The 19376-nt window shown below is 44.5% G+C and overlaps 1 protein-coding gene across 1 annotated transcript in view; it reads right to left on the bottom strand.

Annotated features, from left to right (window-relative positions):
- Nucleotides 1-10231: 10231 nt before the first annotated feature.
- Nucleotides 10232-19376, bottom strand: part of LOC101936907 (opsin-5-like) — a 48870-nt gene continuing 39725 nt past the window's right edge. The window contains exons 4-6 of the mRNA XM_005296341.4: nt 16944-17048; nt 14002-14225; nt 10232-12056 (exon numbers count right to left, since the gene is read on the bottom strand). Coding sequence (XP_005296398.1) covers nt 11613-12056; nt 14002-14225; nt 16944-17048 — 773 coding nt within the window. The 3' untranslated portion in view covers nt 10232-11612. The remainder of the gene's footprint in view (nt 12057-14001; nt 14226-16943; nt 17049-19376) is intronic.

The following is a 19376-nucleotide window of genomic DNA, read 5'->3' as shown; positions in this document are numbered from 1 at the left end:
GGATTTCAAACTAAACTAGTTATACTTGGGATAAATACATTAAAAATTATGAAGCACTTTCATATCTACTGTTGAAAAGCTCTATATAACAGCTAGATATTAGTCATAGTAGCAGTATTTTCCATATAAGCCCCTCAAAGCACTGTACAAAGAAAAGCAAGAAATGAGAGAATATGGGGGGGAGGGGGAACCCTACAGTATTTCCTATATATGTAAATTATAAGCTGCACTAATTTAGAGGAGTTGAGTACCCCCTGGAAGACCTCTGAGTGCCCCCAGGGGTACAAGTGCTCCTGGTTGACCACCACTGATCTATGGTGCTTCAGTCATTAGTCATGCTCTAAGAGGGCAAGCATACAACCATGGCAGTAGAATCCGCAAACTTATAAATGAGGCAACGAATTGCTTGAAATGGATGGCATTTGGTGCCAGCACGAACAATGATGTTCTCCCAGAAGATTAGATGAGACTCAGCTTGGAGAAAGCTCAAACATTCAGTGAAGCATTTGAAGATGTGGAGAAGGCACACAGAGAAAAAGAGAAAGGAAGCACAGCATGGTCTGGCAGACATCATGAACGGCGCCCAGTCACCCCACCATTATTTGCTAAAGCTTGTTTAGGGTTCTTCTCACAGATGGAAGGGGTGGGGAGAGGCCTCCCCACGTGCTCTGGCCCAGGGCCCCAAGAAACCTTAATCCACCTCTGCACATCGCTGAGAGCAGGTGTGTTTTGTGAATGCCACAAGTACTGAGAGCTGGGCAGGGACTGCGGAACAGGCATCATCAGTGCATGCCAGAGCCTCAGACCCAAAACCACAGTGAGGAATTGAGAACAAGCAGTCTCAATGCATGCCCTAGCACAGAGCCCGGAGGTTGCAGAGGTGGATTAAAATTTACTGTGGCCCTGGACACAAAGAACATTGCCCCTCCCCCCCCCACCCTCACCATGGGGGCCCCGCCCCATGCTCCTCCCAGTCCCCCCAGGGCTCTGCCTCCAGGCCTGGCTGGAAGTCAGGCCATGGTATGAGCTGCCCAGGGAGCCTGGGCTGCTGTGGGGAGCCCTGCACCGTCCACCTGTCCTGGACAGCGCGCCCTAGGGGGCCGGGACACTGGCCAGGGGCTGCTCTTGGGCACCCCGGCTCCTTGCCCAGGACAGGTGGAGAGTCTGGGGCTCCCCACAGCTGCCCAGTTAGCATAGAAATAAAAATGGCTGAATATAAATGGTTCAGTGCACTAAAAATGTGGCTATCTTAAACTTGTCATCCTGTCACTACACTGTTTGATTTTTTAATTAATAACCCTGCTGATACTTGTGACAGTAATTTTGGAACCTGTAGTTTCAGGTGAGTCAGTGTGGACAGCTGCAGCTGTCTGTACACATAATCCAACATTATGCCAGAGACCGCTGCCTAAGTGCCAAATATTGTAATAGCTGAGACATGAGGTTTTTTTTTTTATTAAAGCAATATCTATTGGTAAGTGTTGGAAACTGGCAGGCAGGACTCTAACTAGCAGTGATACTTGATTCACGTTGCGCTTGACTGTAGGCAATTCATTTAACCTCTGTGTGTTTCACTATACCCATGTGTAAAATGGGGGTGGGGGGGAAGGGGCTGCGGGGGGCAGCTCGGTGCGGGATGGAGGGGGGAAGAAGAGGGGCGGGAAGGGAGTGCCCAGTTCGGCACAGGAGGGAGGAGAGGGATTCGGGAGGGAGTAGCACCACACAGGAGGGAGGGGGGAAGGAGAGGGGCTCAGCAGGTGGGAGGGGACTCCACACAGGGGGGATATGCTCAGTGCTCACCCTACCACAGCACCTGCGTCTGTCTGGCCTGACCAGGGAATGGGGCCTCAAGAGGGAAGAGGAGGAGCATGGCGGCAGGGCCCTGGGGGTGAGGGGAGAGAAGGAGCAGTGGGCAGAGCCAGAGTTACAGCTTGCAGGGGCCCCCCAATTGGCCTGTGCACCCCTGAGTACGGATCCCATGGACCCATATGGGGTCATCTAGATTACAATCTAGATTAGTGTTTCTCAACCTGGGGGTTGCAGCCTCCTGGAAAGGGGGTTCATGGGATGGGTAGGGGGGGTTGCAAGTGCAGGCTCGGCCTTAGTGGGAGGCAAGCAGGGCAATTACCCAGGGCCCCACACCACAGGGGGCCATGTAAAGCTAAGTTATATGCTTCAGCTCCAGGTGGCGGGGCTTGGGCTTCAGACAAGGCTCAAGTGAAAAAGAGGGTCAAGTATTACACTGAAATGTAAGTACAAAATTTATTTTCCAATTGATTTATTTTATAATTATATGGTAAAAATGAGAAAGTAAGCCATTTTCCAGTAATTGTGTGCTGTGACATTTTTGTATTTTTATGTCTGGTTTTATAAGCAATTAGTTTTTAAGTGAGGTGAAACTTGAGGTACACAAGATAAATCAGACTCCTGAAAGGGGTACGTTAGTCTGGAAATGTTGAGAACCACTGGTCTACACCATCTACAAACCTGCCAGAGAGTATGTCCTTTGCTGCAGACCTTTCTCCCACTACAGAAACTGCCTCTGCTCTACAAAGCTTTCATAAGGCTGGGCAGAGAAAGGCAATTGCACTGATCAGTGCAATACTACTGTGACACACAGCTGTGCTGATTGAATTTTATTCCATGGCCCCAGTCACCTCACCTAGGTCAGGAATACAAAAGGTTATATTGTGGTCACGTGATAGGCATCACTATTTACCGATTGCAGAGGTTCCTGTTACAGTTAGTGCCTCATACACTCTACTGGGGTCCAGACATCTTCTGCAGGCATTTTTGAGTATGGGGAAGTAACCTGTATGTCTCACAGTTCCCCAGATGGAGGAGCATGTCACCTAGATTCTCTTCAGTGCCCAGCGGTGTGTGCTGGAGCTAGCTATCCATTCTGCTCCACCACACACCTCTTAAGTCTCTGTGAAATCCTGAAGTAAATGGGAGTTTTGCTATAGATTTCAGTAGGGCCAGGATCTCACCCCATACCTCCAAGAGATGGGGGGAATCTGTTTTGGCTCAGTTTTTTTCCCTGTCAGACATACAGAAGCTAAGTATAAGTATATGAGTTGGACAATATGGGGGCTTCCCCAATATGCCACCACCTATTCCCCCTAGTAGAGTGGAGAAGGTAATAGGAAGAAACAGGTGCAGGCTGTAAGGAGCAGGACCTCATATTAGAGTCCATGTTTGCTGGTGGCTGGCAGACAAGAGTGGAGCTGGGAAGAGCAGTTGTTCGAGGAGATTTTGGGTTTCCGCAATACAGTACCAAACAACCCTATTGATCTGTTTAGATTTAGGAGCTAACATGACCAGAGCCCACAAGACACTCCATTATGTAAGGCTGTCTGGATCTGGCTCTGTCTTTGCAAGGAAAAAGATTGGTGAGCGACTTTTCAAACAGGTGAAAGCTTAAATTAAGTGGAGCTGATAACAGGGTTACAATTTTTTGTGCCTCCAAATGGAGGACACTCCATGGCCCACGGCCCCGCCCCCAGCCCCGCCCCCGCCCCAACTCCGCCCCCTTCTTCCCGCGAACATTTGATTCGCGGGAAGCCTGAAGCAGGTAAGGGGGAGTGTGGGGGGAGGAGGCGCGGCCCAGGCTGGCCCCCCGGCGGCTCCAGCCTGGGTCGGCTCGGGCCCTGGGGTGCCGGCCCCGGGCCCCGGCCGATCACCCCCGGCCCGCCCAGCACTGTCGGCCCCCGGCGGACCGGCGACCCCGGCCCCGCGACCCCGGACCGGCGACCCCGGCCCGGCCCCCCGGCCCCGCGACCCGGCGCACCCCCCGGACCGGCTCGCAACCCCGGCCCCGGCCCCCCGGCTCCCGGCCCCGCGGGCCCGGCTTGGCGCCCGGCCCGGCTTGGCTCCCGGCCCCGCGGGCCCGGCCCGGCGCCCAGCTCGGCTCCCGGACCCCGGCCCGGCACCGCGCCCCTGGCTCCCCACCCGGCCCCGCGCCCAGCCCGGCCCGGCACTGCGCCCCTGGACCCCGGCCCGGCTCCCGGCCCGGCACCATGCCCGCGACCCCGGCCCCGGCCAAAGAGGCCCCGGCCGAGCCCTTCCTCCCTCCCTCCCTCCCGATTTTCCCGGACATGCCCGGCTTTTGGGGATTTCCCCCCGGACGGGGATTTGAGCCCCCAAAAGCCGGACATGTCCGGGAAAATCCGGACGTATGGTAACCCTATGATAATGTCACAAGGCCCCTTAATCCCAAGATTTTACACTGTGAGGGTCACAGATAGAGCCATGCTTTAAGGAACCTGAGCCAGAGCCCTGAATTTACTTGGGCAAGGCAGGCAGAGGGAGTATGTGAGTATTTGAAGGTAGTCAGAGCTATTTGCAGCTGAATGTCATTAGCATAGAAACAATGATAAAATAAATACATTTTAAAATGTTGAAAGAATGACCCTGTACCTGTATTCCGTAAGTGCAATAGGAATAAACCTGATCATTTCCCCCCTATATCAAGACTAAATATTTTAAAAAATCATTGCTGACATTCCTTTATTGTTGTCTAATGAGGGCTGGCTTGAATGGCTAGGAAAAAGTTATGTAACCAGTTGCTTGGATTTCATTGCAGAATCTGAAGTAGGCAGCAGTTGCAAATGTCACCATTCGTCTTTAGAGTTTGTTTAATTGAAGCCCAACTTGTTTGCATGGTGTGCGGTTCTTTGTTTTCCCCCTTGTTTTCTGAGTGCCAGTGAAATGTCACAGCTTTGACTATTGTGGAGTTCACAGACCAGCCACACTGCTGTCCCTGCTAAATTAACAAGGGGCCTCATTGAGCCATTGTTCCAGGGAAACTTTCCACCAGGGAGGTGCTGGCTATTTATCTGTGCTATTCCCAAACATTCCCAAACACTTTAACACTCTGTTTCTTTCATTAATTGGATTATTTGTTTTTGAGCTTGTTGCTGAGCAAGTCAAATTGTCCCACGCCTGGTTAGCAAAGCCTGAAATAATTGTGACTGGGTTCAAAGTGGTTTTTAAGGGGACGAGTACAAGCACACAGACCAGTCTGGTTTCCTGGGCCTGCTGTGAATATTTAATTCATGCTGGGTTTATCCAGATCTCAAGGAAAGTCTTGAATGAGAACCAGTGGTTCAAAATGTGTCCACTACTCGCTTGACGGTCAACTCTTTTTTTGTTTTGTTTTAGCTAAGACACTATAAGGATTTACAGACTGATTCAGATTAACCAATCTTTTTTGTAAAAGTCCAACAAATATTACATCTCTTCATCTCTACGAAATTTTCACCCTAACATTAGTCATTCTAACAATATTCAAATAAGTCAATTGCAACAGGAATGAGGAAGGTGAAATTGCTGGTTTAAAATGGGAACTCCCACCTATGGGAGTCATGGTGGCTTTTTCTGCTGAACATGCAATTGGATATAGAGTAACAGGACTTTGAGATTTGAATGATTCTATCAGGTCTGTAGATCGATCAGCTGAATGACTGTAGTTTCCCATCGTGCAGCATGTCATGGCATACTTTCAACAGGCTGGGTGCATCTGCTTTTAAAATCTCACCTTTCCAGGTCTGCCATACATAAGTTGCATATATAACTTTTACTGCTACAGTTTTAGTAGACATTGTGCCCAATGCTACTCTCTTAGCAATCAGTAGCAAAGCTCCTAGTGGCTTAAATGAGAACAGGATTAGGACCATTATTAGAACATCCCTGAATGCAAATAACTCTCTTATGATATGAGATCTTGATTGGTTGTAGCTTTGTATTACACCGTGGAGACACTTTTGTCCATCAAGAGGGAGAATCTAACATTCAAAATTAAAGACAAAGCTGAAACCTATACAGAAAAATGACAAAAGGAGGAAGGCAATATATAAATCATTTCCTTATGACAATGGTTTTCTAAGCTCAAGTAATCAGTTACTTTTCATGACTGCAAGTAAAGTATACTACAGTTTGCTTTAATGCTGTGAAAGACCCTATATTATCCAAAACATAAAGCCTGATTTTACACAGAAGCTTTGTAATGCCATAAAACCATTTCTGACCCACAAAAATGAGAGACCACACATCGAGCATCCCTGTTGAATGGTTATTCATGTGATTGTGCCAACTAAATTACAACAGCACATTCTGCATGAGGAACACTTGGGAATTATTCCAGTGGAGGTATTAGCAAGAAGTTATGTGTGGAGGCTGGACAAGTTCAGTGGGTAAGACTCAGTCCTGGGGTGTAACTCCAATGAAGGCAGTAGAGTTACACCAGGAATGAAGTTCATTCATTGGAATGACAGCAAGGAGTTGTTTGGGGTGTGAGCATAAGCCAAATATGCCAGCACTAACACCATCACATGTATGACTGTGGTTCAGGATGGACTTTGGCGGAGAAGCCCTGTGGATTTTGCAGGAGCACCTTGGGGAGAAATGTTTTGTGGTTGTTGATGCTGATCTGCATGCTAAATCTGCATTATGTATAGCAACTAGTGAATAAACAGCCTTAAGGGAGTACTATGCTTTTTTTTTTTTTTTTTAATACAGCCAGCCAGTTAGTTCACAGTTTGCATTATAGGAATTTGAAATCTTTTTCATTTCAATAAATGGGCTCAAACGTCCGGCCTGCACCTTTATAGATGCACCATTTCCATCACTGGTTTAGGGCAAAGAGTTGTACTGTCATTTAAATAAAGTTTAAACTCTTAAAAGACAGTACTTCAACCTGGTACTCAAACATGTTGACAGTCTGGTTGCCTATTGTAATCTTCTTCATATCAATACATGAGCCATGTTACTTTTTGGTAAAAAAAATTAAAGTAAAACTATATCAGATATGATCTGAAATTCAGGAGGATGTTGCAGTAAAACAAAAGAAGTTTGGGGCACAGAATGCTAGCACAGGAATTTGGAGTTCAGATGCTATATTCTAGCCAGGAGCACTGCAAGCCGAGAGAGAAATAATTGGGTATTATCAAAAGTTGTGGCACAGACAGAGCCAGTATCTTACAGCACCCAGGCAACTTTAATTCTGCCCCTGGTGGCCATGCATTATGATACAGTATTCAAATACAGGATGGAAACTATTTTTCTGGCAGGACCCCTTCCTGAATCAGTGCACAGGATGGACAGTGCTCTGGGAATCAGCTAGCTGTTCAATAGTTCTTTCTCTTCATAATTCAATGTATGGGCCCTGCCTTCTTCACCTTGCCATATCCAAACTCAGGGCTCAGTACAGAATTATTAATTTCCTCATGGAATTTTTTTATGGTGCTCTCACAATACATCTACACCTCACAGACCAGAGCTTCCTAGAAGGGGGAGGAGGGGCAGTTTGACCAAGGGCTCCCTCAGAGGGGCATTGCAACTTGGGGTCTCAGCACCACTCGGGTTTGGCCCACCTGCCCCTCTGGCATGAAGGAGGAATGGTCAGGCAAATTTGAGTGAGTGGCATTGTGACCTAGTGCATGGTGTTACAGCACCACTCAAGTTTGCACCACGTGTCAATACCTGGAGTGGGGAGCCCAGCCCTAGTGGACAAGAGCCACGGCTGTGGGGTGAATGAATGGTAGGCTTATTCTCCAACCCCATCTTGCCCCTGGGCCTGCCCTCATTGGTAATTTTTTTGGAAGTGTAGGGGGCTCAGTTTCAAATTTTGCTCCAGGTCCCAAAAAAACCTCTCTGCAGCCTTATCACATACACCAATGAATTTATCTGCACAAGTCTCCTGTGAGGTATGGACATAGCCTCTCCTTTTCACAAATGAAGAATTAAGATCAGAGATAATAGCCCAACATTTGCAGAAGTGTACACAAATTTTAGAGCCTAATTTGAGAGACCAAAGGCCTGAATTTTCAGGTGCTGAGAGCCTATTGATTTCAACCAAACTCCCATTGACTTCAACTGGAACTGAGAGTGTTCAGCACTTCTGAAAATCAAACCCTCAAATTCTCAGGCTGGGCACCCCAAAACAGTGGACACTTTTGCAAATGTTGGTCTTATTCTCTTTGGGCCAGATTTTGGAAGGTATTTAAGCACCTAGAGATGCAGATGGGTGCCTAAATAGCTTTGGGGATCTGGCCCTTTGTGCCTCAATTCCCCATATGTGAAAAGGGGGATAATATATCCCTCTCTCACATGGCAGTTGTGAAAATAAATCCAGTCATGTTTCCAGAAAATGAGGAACACAGAATCAGTGACTACCGCTGAAAATTCTGACTGATGTGACTTACCCAACATCTCGGAGGAAGTCTGTGGCAAAGCCATGACTGAACTGGACTCTCCTCACAGTCCACTGTCTTAAGATCATAATTTTTTTCCCTAAAAAAATGATGAAAGGAAAGGGAAGAAAAATAGAACAAAAATCAGGAGTCTTAAAGACTCATTGACTTTAAGGCCAGAAGGGACCATTTTGCTCATCTACTCTGATCTGCACATTGCAGGACACAGAACCTCACCCACCCACTCCTGTAAGAGACCCCTAACCTCTGCCTACATCACCAAAGTCCTCAAATCATGATTTAAAGATTTCAAATTACAGAGACTCCACCATTTTCTCTAGTTCAAACTAGCAGGTGACTTGTGTCCCTCGCTGCAGAAGAAGATGAAAAACCTCCAGGGTCTCTGCCAATTTGAGCTGGGGAAAAATTCCTTCCTGTCTGCAAATCTGGCAATCAGTTAGACCCCGAGCATGTGGGTAAGATCCACCTACCAGACACCTGGGAAAGAATTCACTGTAGTAACTCAGAGTCCTCCCTATCTCTGGCAGTTGGAGATACATTTTAAAAACCCTCCATGATTGCAATTATTTCATACTTTAAGTCATGAAACAAATCACTTTATGTGCACTGAAGGGATGTTACACATTTTAGACTCTCCCCCCCACACACATTGTGTCACACACTGGTATCTGCGTGCAATCACAAAACTGCTTCTATTCAAGGCTTCTGGATATGGTGTCTATTTATTTGAGCAACACTTAGTGACAAACATGCCACTGTTTTTGCTGCGCTTGCTGCTGCTGAGCCTGTACCACGTTTGGTCTCTTCAGTGGTATTCCTCTGCCTAACCGGCACAGCCAGATAGACCGCCTTGGGGGTGCTCTTTTAATGGGAGCCAGGGTTCTGTGGCATTACTGTGTATTGATGAAGGACCATAGCTTACTACTGCACACAGTCTTTGCAAGATGAAGTACCGTTGCTGCTTGCCCAAGCTTTTGGGAGAATTGAATGCACCTTCTCCTCCATCAGCAGATATGCCTGCATTCTGCTTCTGCTCCTTCTCCCTCCTGCTTTCCTCACTCACTTCTTCCTTTTCTGGTGTCCTCCTTTCCACCACTACCCATCCCCGCCATCATCCAATTCCACCATTTGTTTGTGCATATGTGATGTGTGTATCTATTACAGTGGTCAAAAGTAGCGTACATTACAGTTGACTGAATTCTAGCTTCTATTCTGGCAGAGTTGGAAGATGTCCATGGAAGTGGGTCTTAACTATGCAAGACTATCCTTTGGAGTGTCACTTCTGATGTGAATTGCCATAGCAATTCTGTGTATCCTAAGGGCCAACTCCTGCAGTGTGTGTATTGGGAGAAAGGCAGAGGGAACCTACTCACCCCCTTTTTCATCTTCCTGTGTGCAGGGGGCAGTGTGTTTCCCTTACAAACAAAGCACTAGGGGGGAGCCAGGTTAGGTGGGTGGGTGGCTGGTGATGAGACGTGACCAGCCCATCAGCTAAATAGCTAACGTGTACACTTGAGACAGCAGGGTGCCTCACATCAAGGAGAAGCAAAGTGTACTCAATAGTGCATAGCACCTGCACACACAGAGCCAGCGGCATGGTTCTTGTGCTAGATGCAAGGGTTTGTACCCTGCTACTCACCCCTCTGTCACCCCTGCTTCAGTCCATCCAGTCAGGGTAGGATTTTGCCTGAAATCTGTTGTGGGTTTGATTCACTCCTGTAATTGGGGAATGCAGCTTCTCCCAGACACAAGCAGCTGACCTATTTGCTTTTAATTATTTATGATAATGAAATAGAAAAAAGCCAAATTCTCAAAATTTTTCCACGAAAATGAATACACTTTCAGTTCAGCTCTATGGCCATGAAAGAAACCATAGTTCACTTCCATTGCTTATAAAGTGTATTTGTGTTTAAGTTCAAATCAGATGAAAATCTCAAACCAAATATACTAAATGGAGGAAATTAAGGTGGATCTTTTTTTTGATAACTTTCCCAAGAAACACACATGGATAAGCATACTTCTGCAAAACAAATACAATGTTTATGTACTTGGACACTCAGATGTCAGAGATTCAGAACTAGTAATGAGGTTTGCAAACCATTAATTATTTATCTTGTTTAATGATGGAACATACAAATGCCAATGAATACATGCAGATACAATGTTTCAAAGGGAACGTGTTTACTGTAAACATGCCAATACATTTTTTGGGTGGAAGCCTGTGAACAAGAATAGCCCCCAAGGAGGAGGAAAATAGACCTCTCTCTTTGTTTTCATTTTCGAAAACAAACCTGACAGAATAGGCAGAGTCTGCCAATAGCATGAAAAATAAAGCCTTTTTACTGGTTGAACCCCGCAGCTTCGCTATTTAAATCACTCCCTTGTCCTACTATTTTATAGAGTAGCTATTTCTAGCTAGTAGTTGGCAGCTTTGTATCCCTGGACAGATATACGGACTGCCCTGAGAAGAGTCAATAAAGTCTGGGTTTTGGTTTTGGTTTTTAAATAATTTTCAAACCATACTTTATTAGTACTCTTGTGAGAACAGCATCTTGCTATTCATTGCCTGTGCACAAAGAGTTTGCCAACTAGCCCAGTGACATGGCTGCTACTGCACTCAGTTCTAGCTAGACTTCAGGACTCTTATTTCTACACCCATCCCCACCCACTCACCCCTCTAATGTGAGTAGCCAGAGAGTATCATGGAGGTGACAGTGTTAGTCTCCTGCAGAGAGCATGTGGTTTTTGCACACCCTCTAGTGGCTGATCATGGAGCAGCATTATAGTGATCTTAGCAGATGCAGACTTCCCTTTTGGCCTTTGACTAACGGCAGCATTGTGAAGCCAGAGGAATGGGATAAACCCGGGACTGTTAAAGGGTAGAAAAGGCTGGGAAAATGTGCTTTGGGAAATGAAATCACCTAATTAATATAATTTGGATATGAAAATATTAGTGATTTTGGCTAACCGATAAATTTTCTAAATAAAGTCTTTCAAATGCTGTACTGTAGATCCAGTAGGGTGACCAGATATCCTGTTTTCAAAGGGACAGTCCCATTTTGCGGGACTTTTTCTTATATAGGCGCCTATTACCCCCCACGCTCTGTCCCATTTTTTCACAGTTGCTAGCTGGTCACCCTAAGATCCAGAGAAGGAAAAATTCCCTCTGGCACTAGATTTGATGCCCACCATTGTAATTTGCTGCACTGCAGTTTATAACCCATATATAATAAGAATTATATCTGCTTAGCACATCCTGATTTGCTTTAAGTCGTACTGGAGTCGTCATTAGTTCTAGAGTAAGAGACAGATGGAATGGGAACTAGGGAGCTGTTCAGAAGTGGTGAGCTGAATCTGTTCTAGTTGTATGTATAGTGGGTGCACATGGTAATTGCAGCCTTACAGTCTATCACATTCAATATCAGGGTTGGTAGATGCAGAATCAAAGGTACCAAAATACACTTCCCTGTTTTTGGGAGGTGGGGTGTTGGTTGGACTCCCTACCCCAGAATCAGGACTGGCTGCAGGCTGGACCGCCGCTGCATATTTCTCTTCTCTCTGAGAAGGAGAAGGCTCCTGCTTCTGCTTGAGGTTTTTGAAGCGTTTGAGCTTCACGGGGTCCTTAGTCTCCTTAGCACAATGCAGCAAGACAAAAATGTCCCTTCGGAATTTGGAGCTCATTCCAAAGTAGATAATGGGGTTGTAGAAGCTGGCAGACTTGGCAAACAGACTGGCAAAGATACTGGTTAGATTGGGCACAGAGTAGCCACAGGCAGACCAGATTGAGATGACAGCATATGGAGACCATGCTATAATAAAGGCTGTGCAAATGACAATAGAAACCTAGGAAAGAGAATGAAAACATCTTTTATTTTCTTAAGACAATACAGTACATTGGATTAAACTAAAGAAGCAGAGAGATGCAGTGTGGTTTGATGGCTAAGAAACACCTGGCTTGTATTCCCAGCTGTACCACTGACCTGCTGTATGACCTTGGGCAACTCATTTCACCTCTCTGTGCCTGTATTTTCCCTCCCACGCTTCATCTTAGATGGTGAGCAATTTGAGGCAGGGACTGTCTGTTACTATATGTTTGTACAGAATCTAGTACATTTCTTATATGGAAAATGTAGCGATTGTCTGTTTTAGATGAGGAATTGAGTGTACGTCTTCATTGTCATATGTTATTGTATATGATGGAAACCACTTCAGGTCAGGGAGTGCTGCTGCACCCCCAGGTCTGCTAGTTCCAGCACCCCTGCATTAGGACACACTATGGACCAGATTTTGCAACTTTTGCTCTTTGGTTCTTATTCATAGATGTTGTCTGGCTTTGTTTGGACAGCTCAGATAGGTATTTCTCAAAATAAATCAAAGATATAGAATTGGGTCCACTCTTAATATTTACTGAGATAAAAATAGCTAAAATCCTTTGTAGACCCCTGGTTTTCAGAAGTGCTGAGAATCTCACAACCCCAGTTGCGACATCAGTAGGAATGATGGGTGATCGTCTCGTCTGAAAATCAGGCTCTAGGCCCGTGGTGGGCAACCTGCGACCCATTAGGGTAATCCATTGGCAGGCTGCCAGACAGTTTGTTTACATTTGCATGGCCGCCCGCAGCTCCCAGTGGCCGTGGTTCGCCATTCCTGGCCAATGGGAGCTGCGGGAAGCGGCGGCCAGAGGCTGCTGCCTGTTGCCCACCACTGTTCTAGGCCAATATTTTCAAACATAATACCTAAAAAGTTTGACACCTTAGGCACTAAATAAATGCCCTGGTTCTTAGAAGCATTTGACAGAGAGTGTTCCCAATGAGTGTAATGGAGTAGTGGATATTCAGCACATCTGAAAATCAGGCCACTTACTTGGGGCCTTAAATATGGATTTAGGTGACTAACTGTAATTTACGTTTGATTTTTTTGCCACTTATATTTTGAAAGAATTGGGATGAAGATGAAGGGAATATGAAATAAAAACAGTCAACTAAGGGCAGAAAAAAGAAATAGGAAGGGAGTCTGGAAAGAGGACCATGAAGAAGAAAGAAAAAAGATACAGGTCTGTCGCATCTTACGCGCATTCAACATGGGCGATTTCAACTTTACGTGGTCGGCAAAAACAAAACAAAAAAGAGAAAGATAACAATTTCAACACTATGCCTGTAGTGCGGGCGATTCCGCCCACCATTGAACTCAATGGAATTTTGACTATACGTGGTTTTCGCTTTAAGCGCTAACTGCAGAACGGAACCTCTGCGTAAGACGAGACAGACCTGTACATGGTAGAAGGACAGAGAGTGGGGGTTGGAAGGGTGGGGAGAAATGAAGGAAATGTAGGATAAGAATCAAAAGGGAAAAGAAAGGAGAGCAGAAGAAAAGAGTAGGAAGAAACAGTTTTTTATTATACCCTGGTTTAATAATTAATAGTGGGATTTTTAAAAGCACTCCGCTTTTACTAAATCTCCTATTAACTTTGATGGAACAGGAAGCAGCGTTAGGCCAGTGATTAGCATTTTTGAGAATTCCACCATAAGTTTCTCTCTGCACAGCACTGTCGCTTCAGAAAAAGAAGAGGATACAATCTTTGGTGATCCATAAATAAAGTACTTCAGTTATATTTTCTCCATATTTTTGACTGACTGCATGATTTTTTTCATGTTCTGGTTTAATGTTCATTTGTGATCCAGTTTGATAATAAGTCTTCAATTTCTTCACTGAACTCTGATGCTGTTTCTATAGAACATAGAAGATTATTTTCTTATATACTACAGATATACTAAGCACCCAGACGTACCCGAGTGACATTTCGCTCCATTCGCCTCTGCCTATCTGTTGGATCACCCATTCCAGTTAGTGCATGGCTTGACTTTACAGTATTGATGATGGACACGTATGAGAAGACCATGACAATCACAGGTAGGAAGAAACAGCAGATAAATATAGACACAATGTAGGACTTGTAGATTGTAGAGAAGTTGGCTTTTGCCCAGTCTATCTCACATGTGCCATACATGCGATCTAGAAAACAAAACAATTTGGTTAGCTTTTTTCCTTTTTAACATATTTCCCCTTTATCAATCTTAAACCATTTGAATTATCCATTTAAAACATAGTTTTCTTCTTTTAAAAAGCAAAGAACCAAGTGATCATGGTGATTTAATGAATTATGAGATAATGTTCTATAGACACAATTTTCTAAGACCTCATGGATTGCAACAAAATGTATTACAGGCTACTTGCCTCTGATTTAGACTTCCACTGCCTATCTAGCATGAAGAAACCATTGTTGGGGGGGACAGTAAAGTGTGATATTTTAATTCCCACTCTTAGAAAAATGGTTATTAATTCTGTAGGTTTTATACCATTGTAAGTTATGTTCTTCCATTTGCTATTACTTGCTACACAGTAACTTTTTCTCAGATCTCGGTACCAAACAGCATAATAATAAGTTATTGTATCAAAGATAATACAACAAGCAATTAACTAACAAATTACAAAATAAGAAATAGGAATAAAAAATACAGTAACTCCTCACTTAAAGCTGTCCCTGTTAACGTCGTTTCGTTGTTACGTTGCTGATCAATTAGGGAACGTGCTCGTTTAAAGTTGCGCAATGCTTCCTTATAACATTGTTTGGCAGCCGCCTGCTTTGTCCACTGCTTGCAGAAAGAGCAGCCCGTTGCAGCTAGCTGGTGGGTGGTTGGAACCAGGGTGGACTGACAGCTCTCCCTATCAGTTCCCCGCTCCCCTAAGTTCCCTGTGCAGCAGCTGCCCAGCAGGCTATCAATTGCAGCTGTCCCTCCCCCCAGTGCCATGTGCTGCTCCTGCCCTCTGCTTTGGAGCTGCTCCCCAAGACTCCTGCTTGCTGTGTGGGGGGGGAGGAAAAGGAGGGCTAATGTCAGGGGGTCCCCCTCCCCCCTGCTCCTGCACCCCGCTTACTCCTCCTTCCATAGAGCAGGGGGGACACACGACAGAGGGAGCTTCCAGGCAGCAGCAGCTGCGGTCCTGTCTCAACTTGCTGATCTAATTAACAAGGCAGTGTACTTCTGACTCCATTCTTCATACTTAAAGGGGAAATGCGCATCTCTCTCTCTCTCTCTCTCTCTCTCTCTCACACACACACACACACACACACACACACACACACACACACACACACACACACACACACACACACAGTGTGTGTCTCTGCCTACCCTCCCTCCTTTCCTGCTGCCTTGTACAGTAAGAGTGTGAGTGTTAATCCTTGAAGGCTCAGCCCATTGCTAGTTCATCATTTAGCAGTAAGGCATTCCCTGGAAATATCCCACCCTCTGACTCCTCCACCTCAACCAAGCTTCACAATCATCATCACTGTGTACCAGTATTATATTAAATTGTTTGTTTAAAACTTATACTGTGTGTGTGTCATATATGTTTATTAATTCTTATGGGGAAATTGGATTTGCTTAACATCGTTTCGCTTAAAGTTGCATTTTTCAGGAGTTACTGTACAGCAAATGGCACAGATAATGGAAAAACACACCTGAAAAAAACTGAGATCAGACATAAATTGCAAACTAGAGCATACACAGTTTTTTCAGTTATAAAGGGGCTACTGATGCTTAGATAATGGGCCAGATTTACAAAGGGATTTAGGTGCCTTAAGATGCAGGTAGGCACCTAGTGGGATTTCAAAAGTGCCTATGTAAGTTAGGCATTTAACAGAAGGTCAATGAGAATTAGACATCTAATGGGTGCTTTTGTATATCCCACTAGGCACTTATCTGCATTTTTAAGCACCCAAACCCCTTTGTAAATCTGTCCCAGTAACAAAATATTGAGTTTGACTCATAGTAATAGAGCCTGCCTAAATATTTCCCACTTGAACAAAGGTTGCAGTGAAGGTTTCTAGGACTCCCCAAAATGAAATGAGTAGCAGGGTTTTCTATAGACTTTAAACAGTTTTTAAAAAATTAAGTAGGTTGACTGCTCAGACACCATTGCAATAAAATACATCACAAATAAGCAAAGCATGAACCAAAGTTTTAGCTGTTTACACTGTCAAGTATTTACAGTACCTGGAAAAGTTAAACAGGTGAAACCTGCATGATTCAGCAATGGAACTCGTATTAGCATCAAATGACAAGACCTAATCAAAAATAACTCCTCTTAATTCTCCATAGCTGATGAAGTTTAAATGGGATGAATTAACTTTCAGAAGACAGGAACCAGAGATAGAAAATTAATTACTTACCCTGAGCTCTAAAAGACATTGGTCTTATCCATATTTAACATCAAAAAGTTCTGATGCACTTATCTGGATACATTCAGTAAGAACCTTGCAAACCAAAGGTGAAATCCTGGCTCTATTGAAATCAATGGCAAAACTCCTATTGACTTCAGTGGGGCCAGAATTTCATTCCACAAGTAGATTGTATAGGGAAATATTGGAAAGGATGTATACATCTGGACAAAGTAGCACATAAGCAGTACTTTCATCCATGTAATGTAATATCACCGATTAGTAGAAGATGTGGAGAAAGTACCATGCCCAAAACTGCAATCTGAGGTATACCCAGAGTACAATCATAAGCATTCCCTGGATAAATTATTCTTTATGAATTATACTCCCAGCTCTATTGATAATCAGGCTGCTCAACAATAAACAGCAAGATAAGAGGGAAATCATCTTTGATCTATTAAGAGCAAATGTGCCAGTTGTATCACTGTAGGAATGTCTGAGAGGCCTTTTACCTGTATAACTGCCCCATCCAAGTATTGGAGCCACTGACCAGAAGAAAGCTGCTATCCAGATGAGAACCAGGGCCACAGTGATGCTGCTGTTGCTAATGCAATGCCCTGGAACATACAACACAGTGAGAAAATGGCACTTAACACACTGACCCTTTCCAGATGAAATCTATTCACATTGGACTACTGTAAAGATCATGGAGGGCTAATTGGGGGAATCCTGGTACTTGAGATAATTCCCAGACTAAAAAATTGTTTTTAAATGAAAGGTAAGGTTGAAAGTATATATCAGTGACTTGAATGTTCAAGATTTTGCAAGGACATTGGAGTTAGATGAAATTAGATTAGATTAAAAAGTGATAGATAAATTAGATATGCGAGAATTAGGAAATTGTGTTATAGCTACAAGAAACATATATGAAATTTTCAGTTTTGTAAACCTTTAAAAAGACAGGAAATTATAAGTTTAATTTAACATGAAAAAAGAAAAACGGAAAGAATGGAAATTCACAAGTATAGCATTCAAATAACATTAACTCTGCCCCCGCACTGGTAGCCAGAGGAAAACAAATCAGAAACTCAAACTACCTTATTCATCCAGCAGAACGCTTTCATCTCGTCCATGATCAGAGAAACCAGAATAACTTACTCTTAATCATACAGTGGTTGTGCCAATTCCAGCCTTCTTTAAAGGGATATAAAGGCCACAGAAAAAGATATCCTTTACCTGACTAGATTAGCAAAGTACTCGCCTCACTTTTCATTAAGATTCCATGTGCCATCAGTTACACAAATATCATTAGGCCCCTGTGCTGCAGTCTGCACATGCAAACCTTTCAGTGCCAGACAACACATAGGAAAAGTATTTTAACCTATTACATTTAAAAGAAATTTCTGCTTTCCAGACAATAGGTGTAGACAACTGTCTACATATATTTTTCTGGGGTTGTCTGGTTGTGACTTGTGATAGGATTTAGCCCAGAGTCCAGCCCGCTCAAATACTGCGAGTGCCTTCTGGAATGACCCTTACATTTAACTCTGGCACAGATATCTCAGATATGTATTTTAATAAAGTTATTGCTTTCCCCATACTTACCATTTTTCCTACAGAATATGAGCCTCAGGTGTGTCAAAGGCAAAAGGCTTTTAGTTACTCACATTTCTAATGGTTTTAATTAACGAATTCCACTCTCTTCTCTTCTTTGTCCTTGATTCCCAAGCTGTTGATGCTGTCATTGGATGGGAGGGGTTCTGAATGATCCTACTTATTAAATACAGGAAATGTTTTCAGCCTGAGTCCCCCAAGTGCTCCACTGTGTCCTCCCTTACTCTCCCATGCCCTCCCCTATCAGGGATAGTTGAGCACAGTTTCCATCGTGCTCCCTGATCTGGCCTGACTCCAGGGATAATGAACCTGCAGTTTCTGCTATGGCTTGGCTGCATCAATGGCCCCTGATAATGTTGCAGGCAGCAGCAGCAATAAAGGAATGGGAAAAGCCACATGGGCCAAATTCTGATTCATACGGAGGCCCGTTACACTATGCAGCAGTGTAAAGCGGCCTTAAAGTGGGAGTAACTTGCATTTACACTCCATTACACTGCTGGAGTGGCATAAGGGGCCTTAGAATAAATGAGAATCTGGCTTATACATAGGTTTAATCTTCAGTTGTGTAAGTATTCAAAGCAGGCTTTTTAAGTACCCTCCTCTAACCAGCAGAAGTTCTGGAAGCTTGGCTACAATGTGTGCAGCCCTGCTCCCTGAGTCGATGCAATTAATTTGGGTCTCATGGGAGCAGTGGTGACTGGCTGAAGAGGTAAAACTCTGAAAGAGGAAGATTTCTTTAGAGCACAGAGAGCTGTCCAGGACACTAGACTCCCTGCAGTTACTTAGGGCTAGATTCACAAAGGAACTCAGGCACCTTGGGCTAGATCCACAAAGAGATTTAGACTCCTCATTTCCACAGAAATCAATTTCTTGGGCATGGGGTATTCTGGGGCAGATTTTTCTCAATCTCTCCTGGGCACCTGAGAGAGAATTACTCTCAGAGGTTAGGGCACTCATCAGGGATGTGAGCAAGCCAGGTTCCAGTCCCTCTGCTCCAATGCATATTTATTTGTTTATACACAGTGGAACAGCCTCAACAGGAGAGATTGAGAGAGACCCCCGAATAGCCCATAGCCCAATGGTTAGGGCAATCTCCTGAGATGGGTGGGAAACCAAAATCCAAGTTCCTTCCCTATATTAGATGGGGGAGGCGGGGGGTAGAGGAATTGAACCCAGGTCTCCACATCCTGGGTGAGGGCCCTAACACCATTGGGCTAAAAGTTAAGGGGGCACGATCACATCCTCTGGCTGTTTTGTGTGGGTCTAGGTATGTCCAGAGCATGCCTACCAAATTGGGCCCCACAAGCAAGATAGGTGGGGGAACACCTAGT

Source organism: Chrysemys picta, chromosome 3 (genome assembly GCF_011386835.1).
Source record: "Chrysemys picta bellii isolate R12L10 chromosome 3, ASM1138683v2, whole genome shotgun sequence".
Taxonomy (NCBI): domain Eukaryota; kingdom Metazoa; phylum Chordata; order Testudines; family Emydidae; genus Chrysemys; species Chrysemys picta.
The sequence above is the reverse complement of the archived record's forward strand: the minus strand, read 5'-3'. Positions and strand labels throughout refer to the sequence as shown.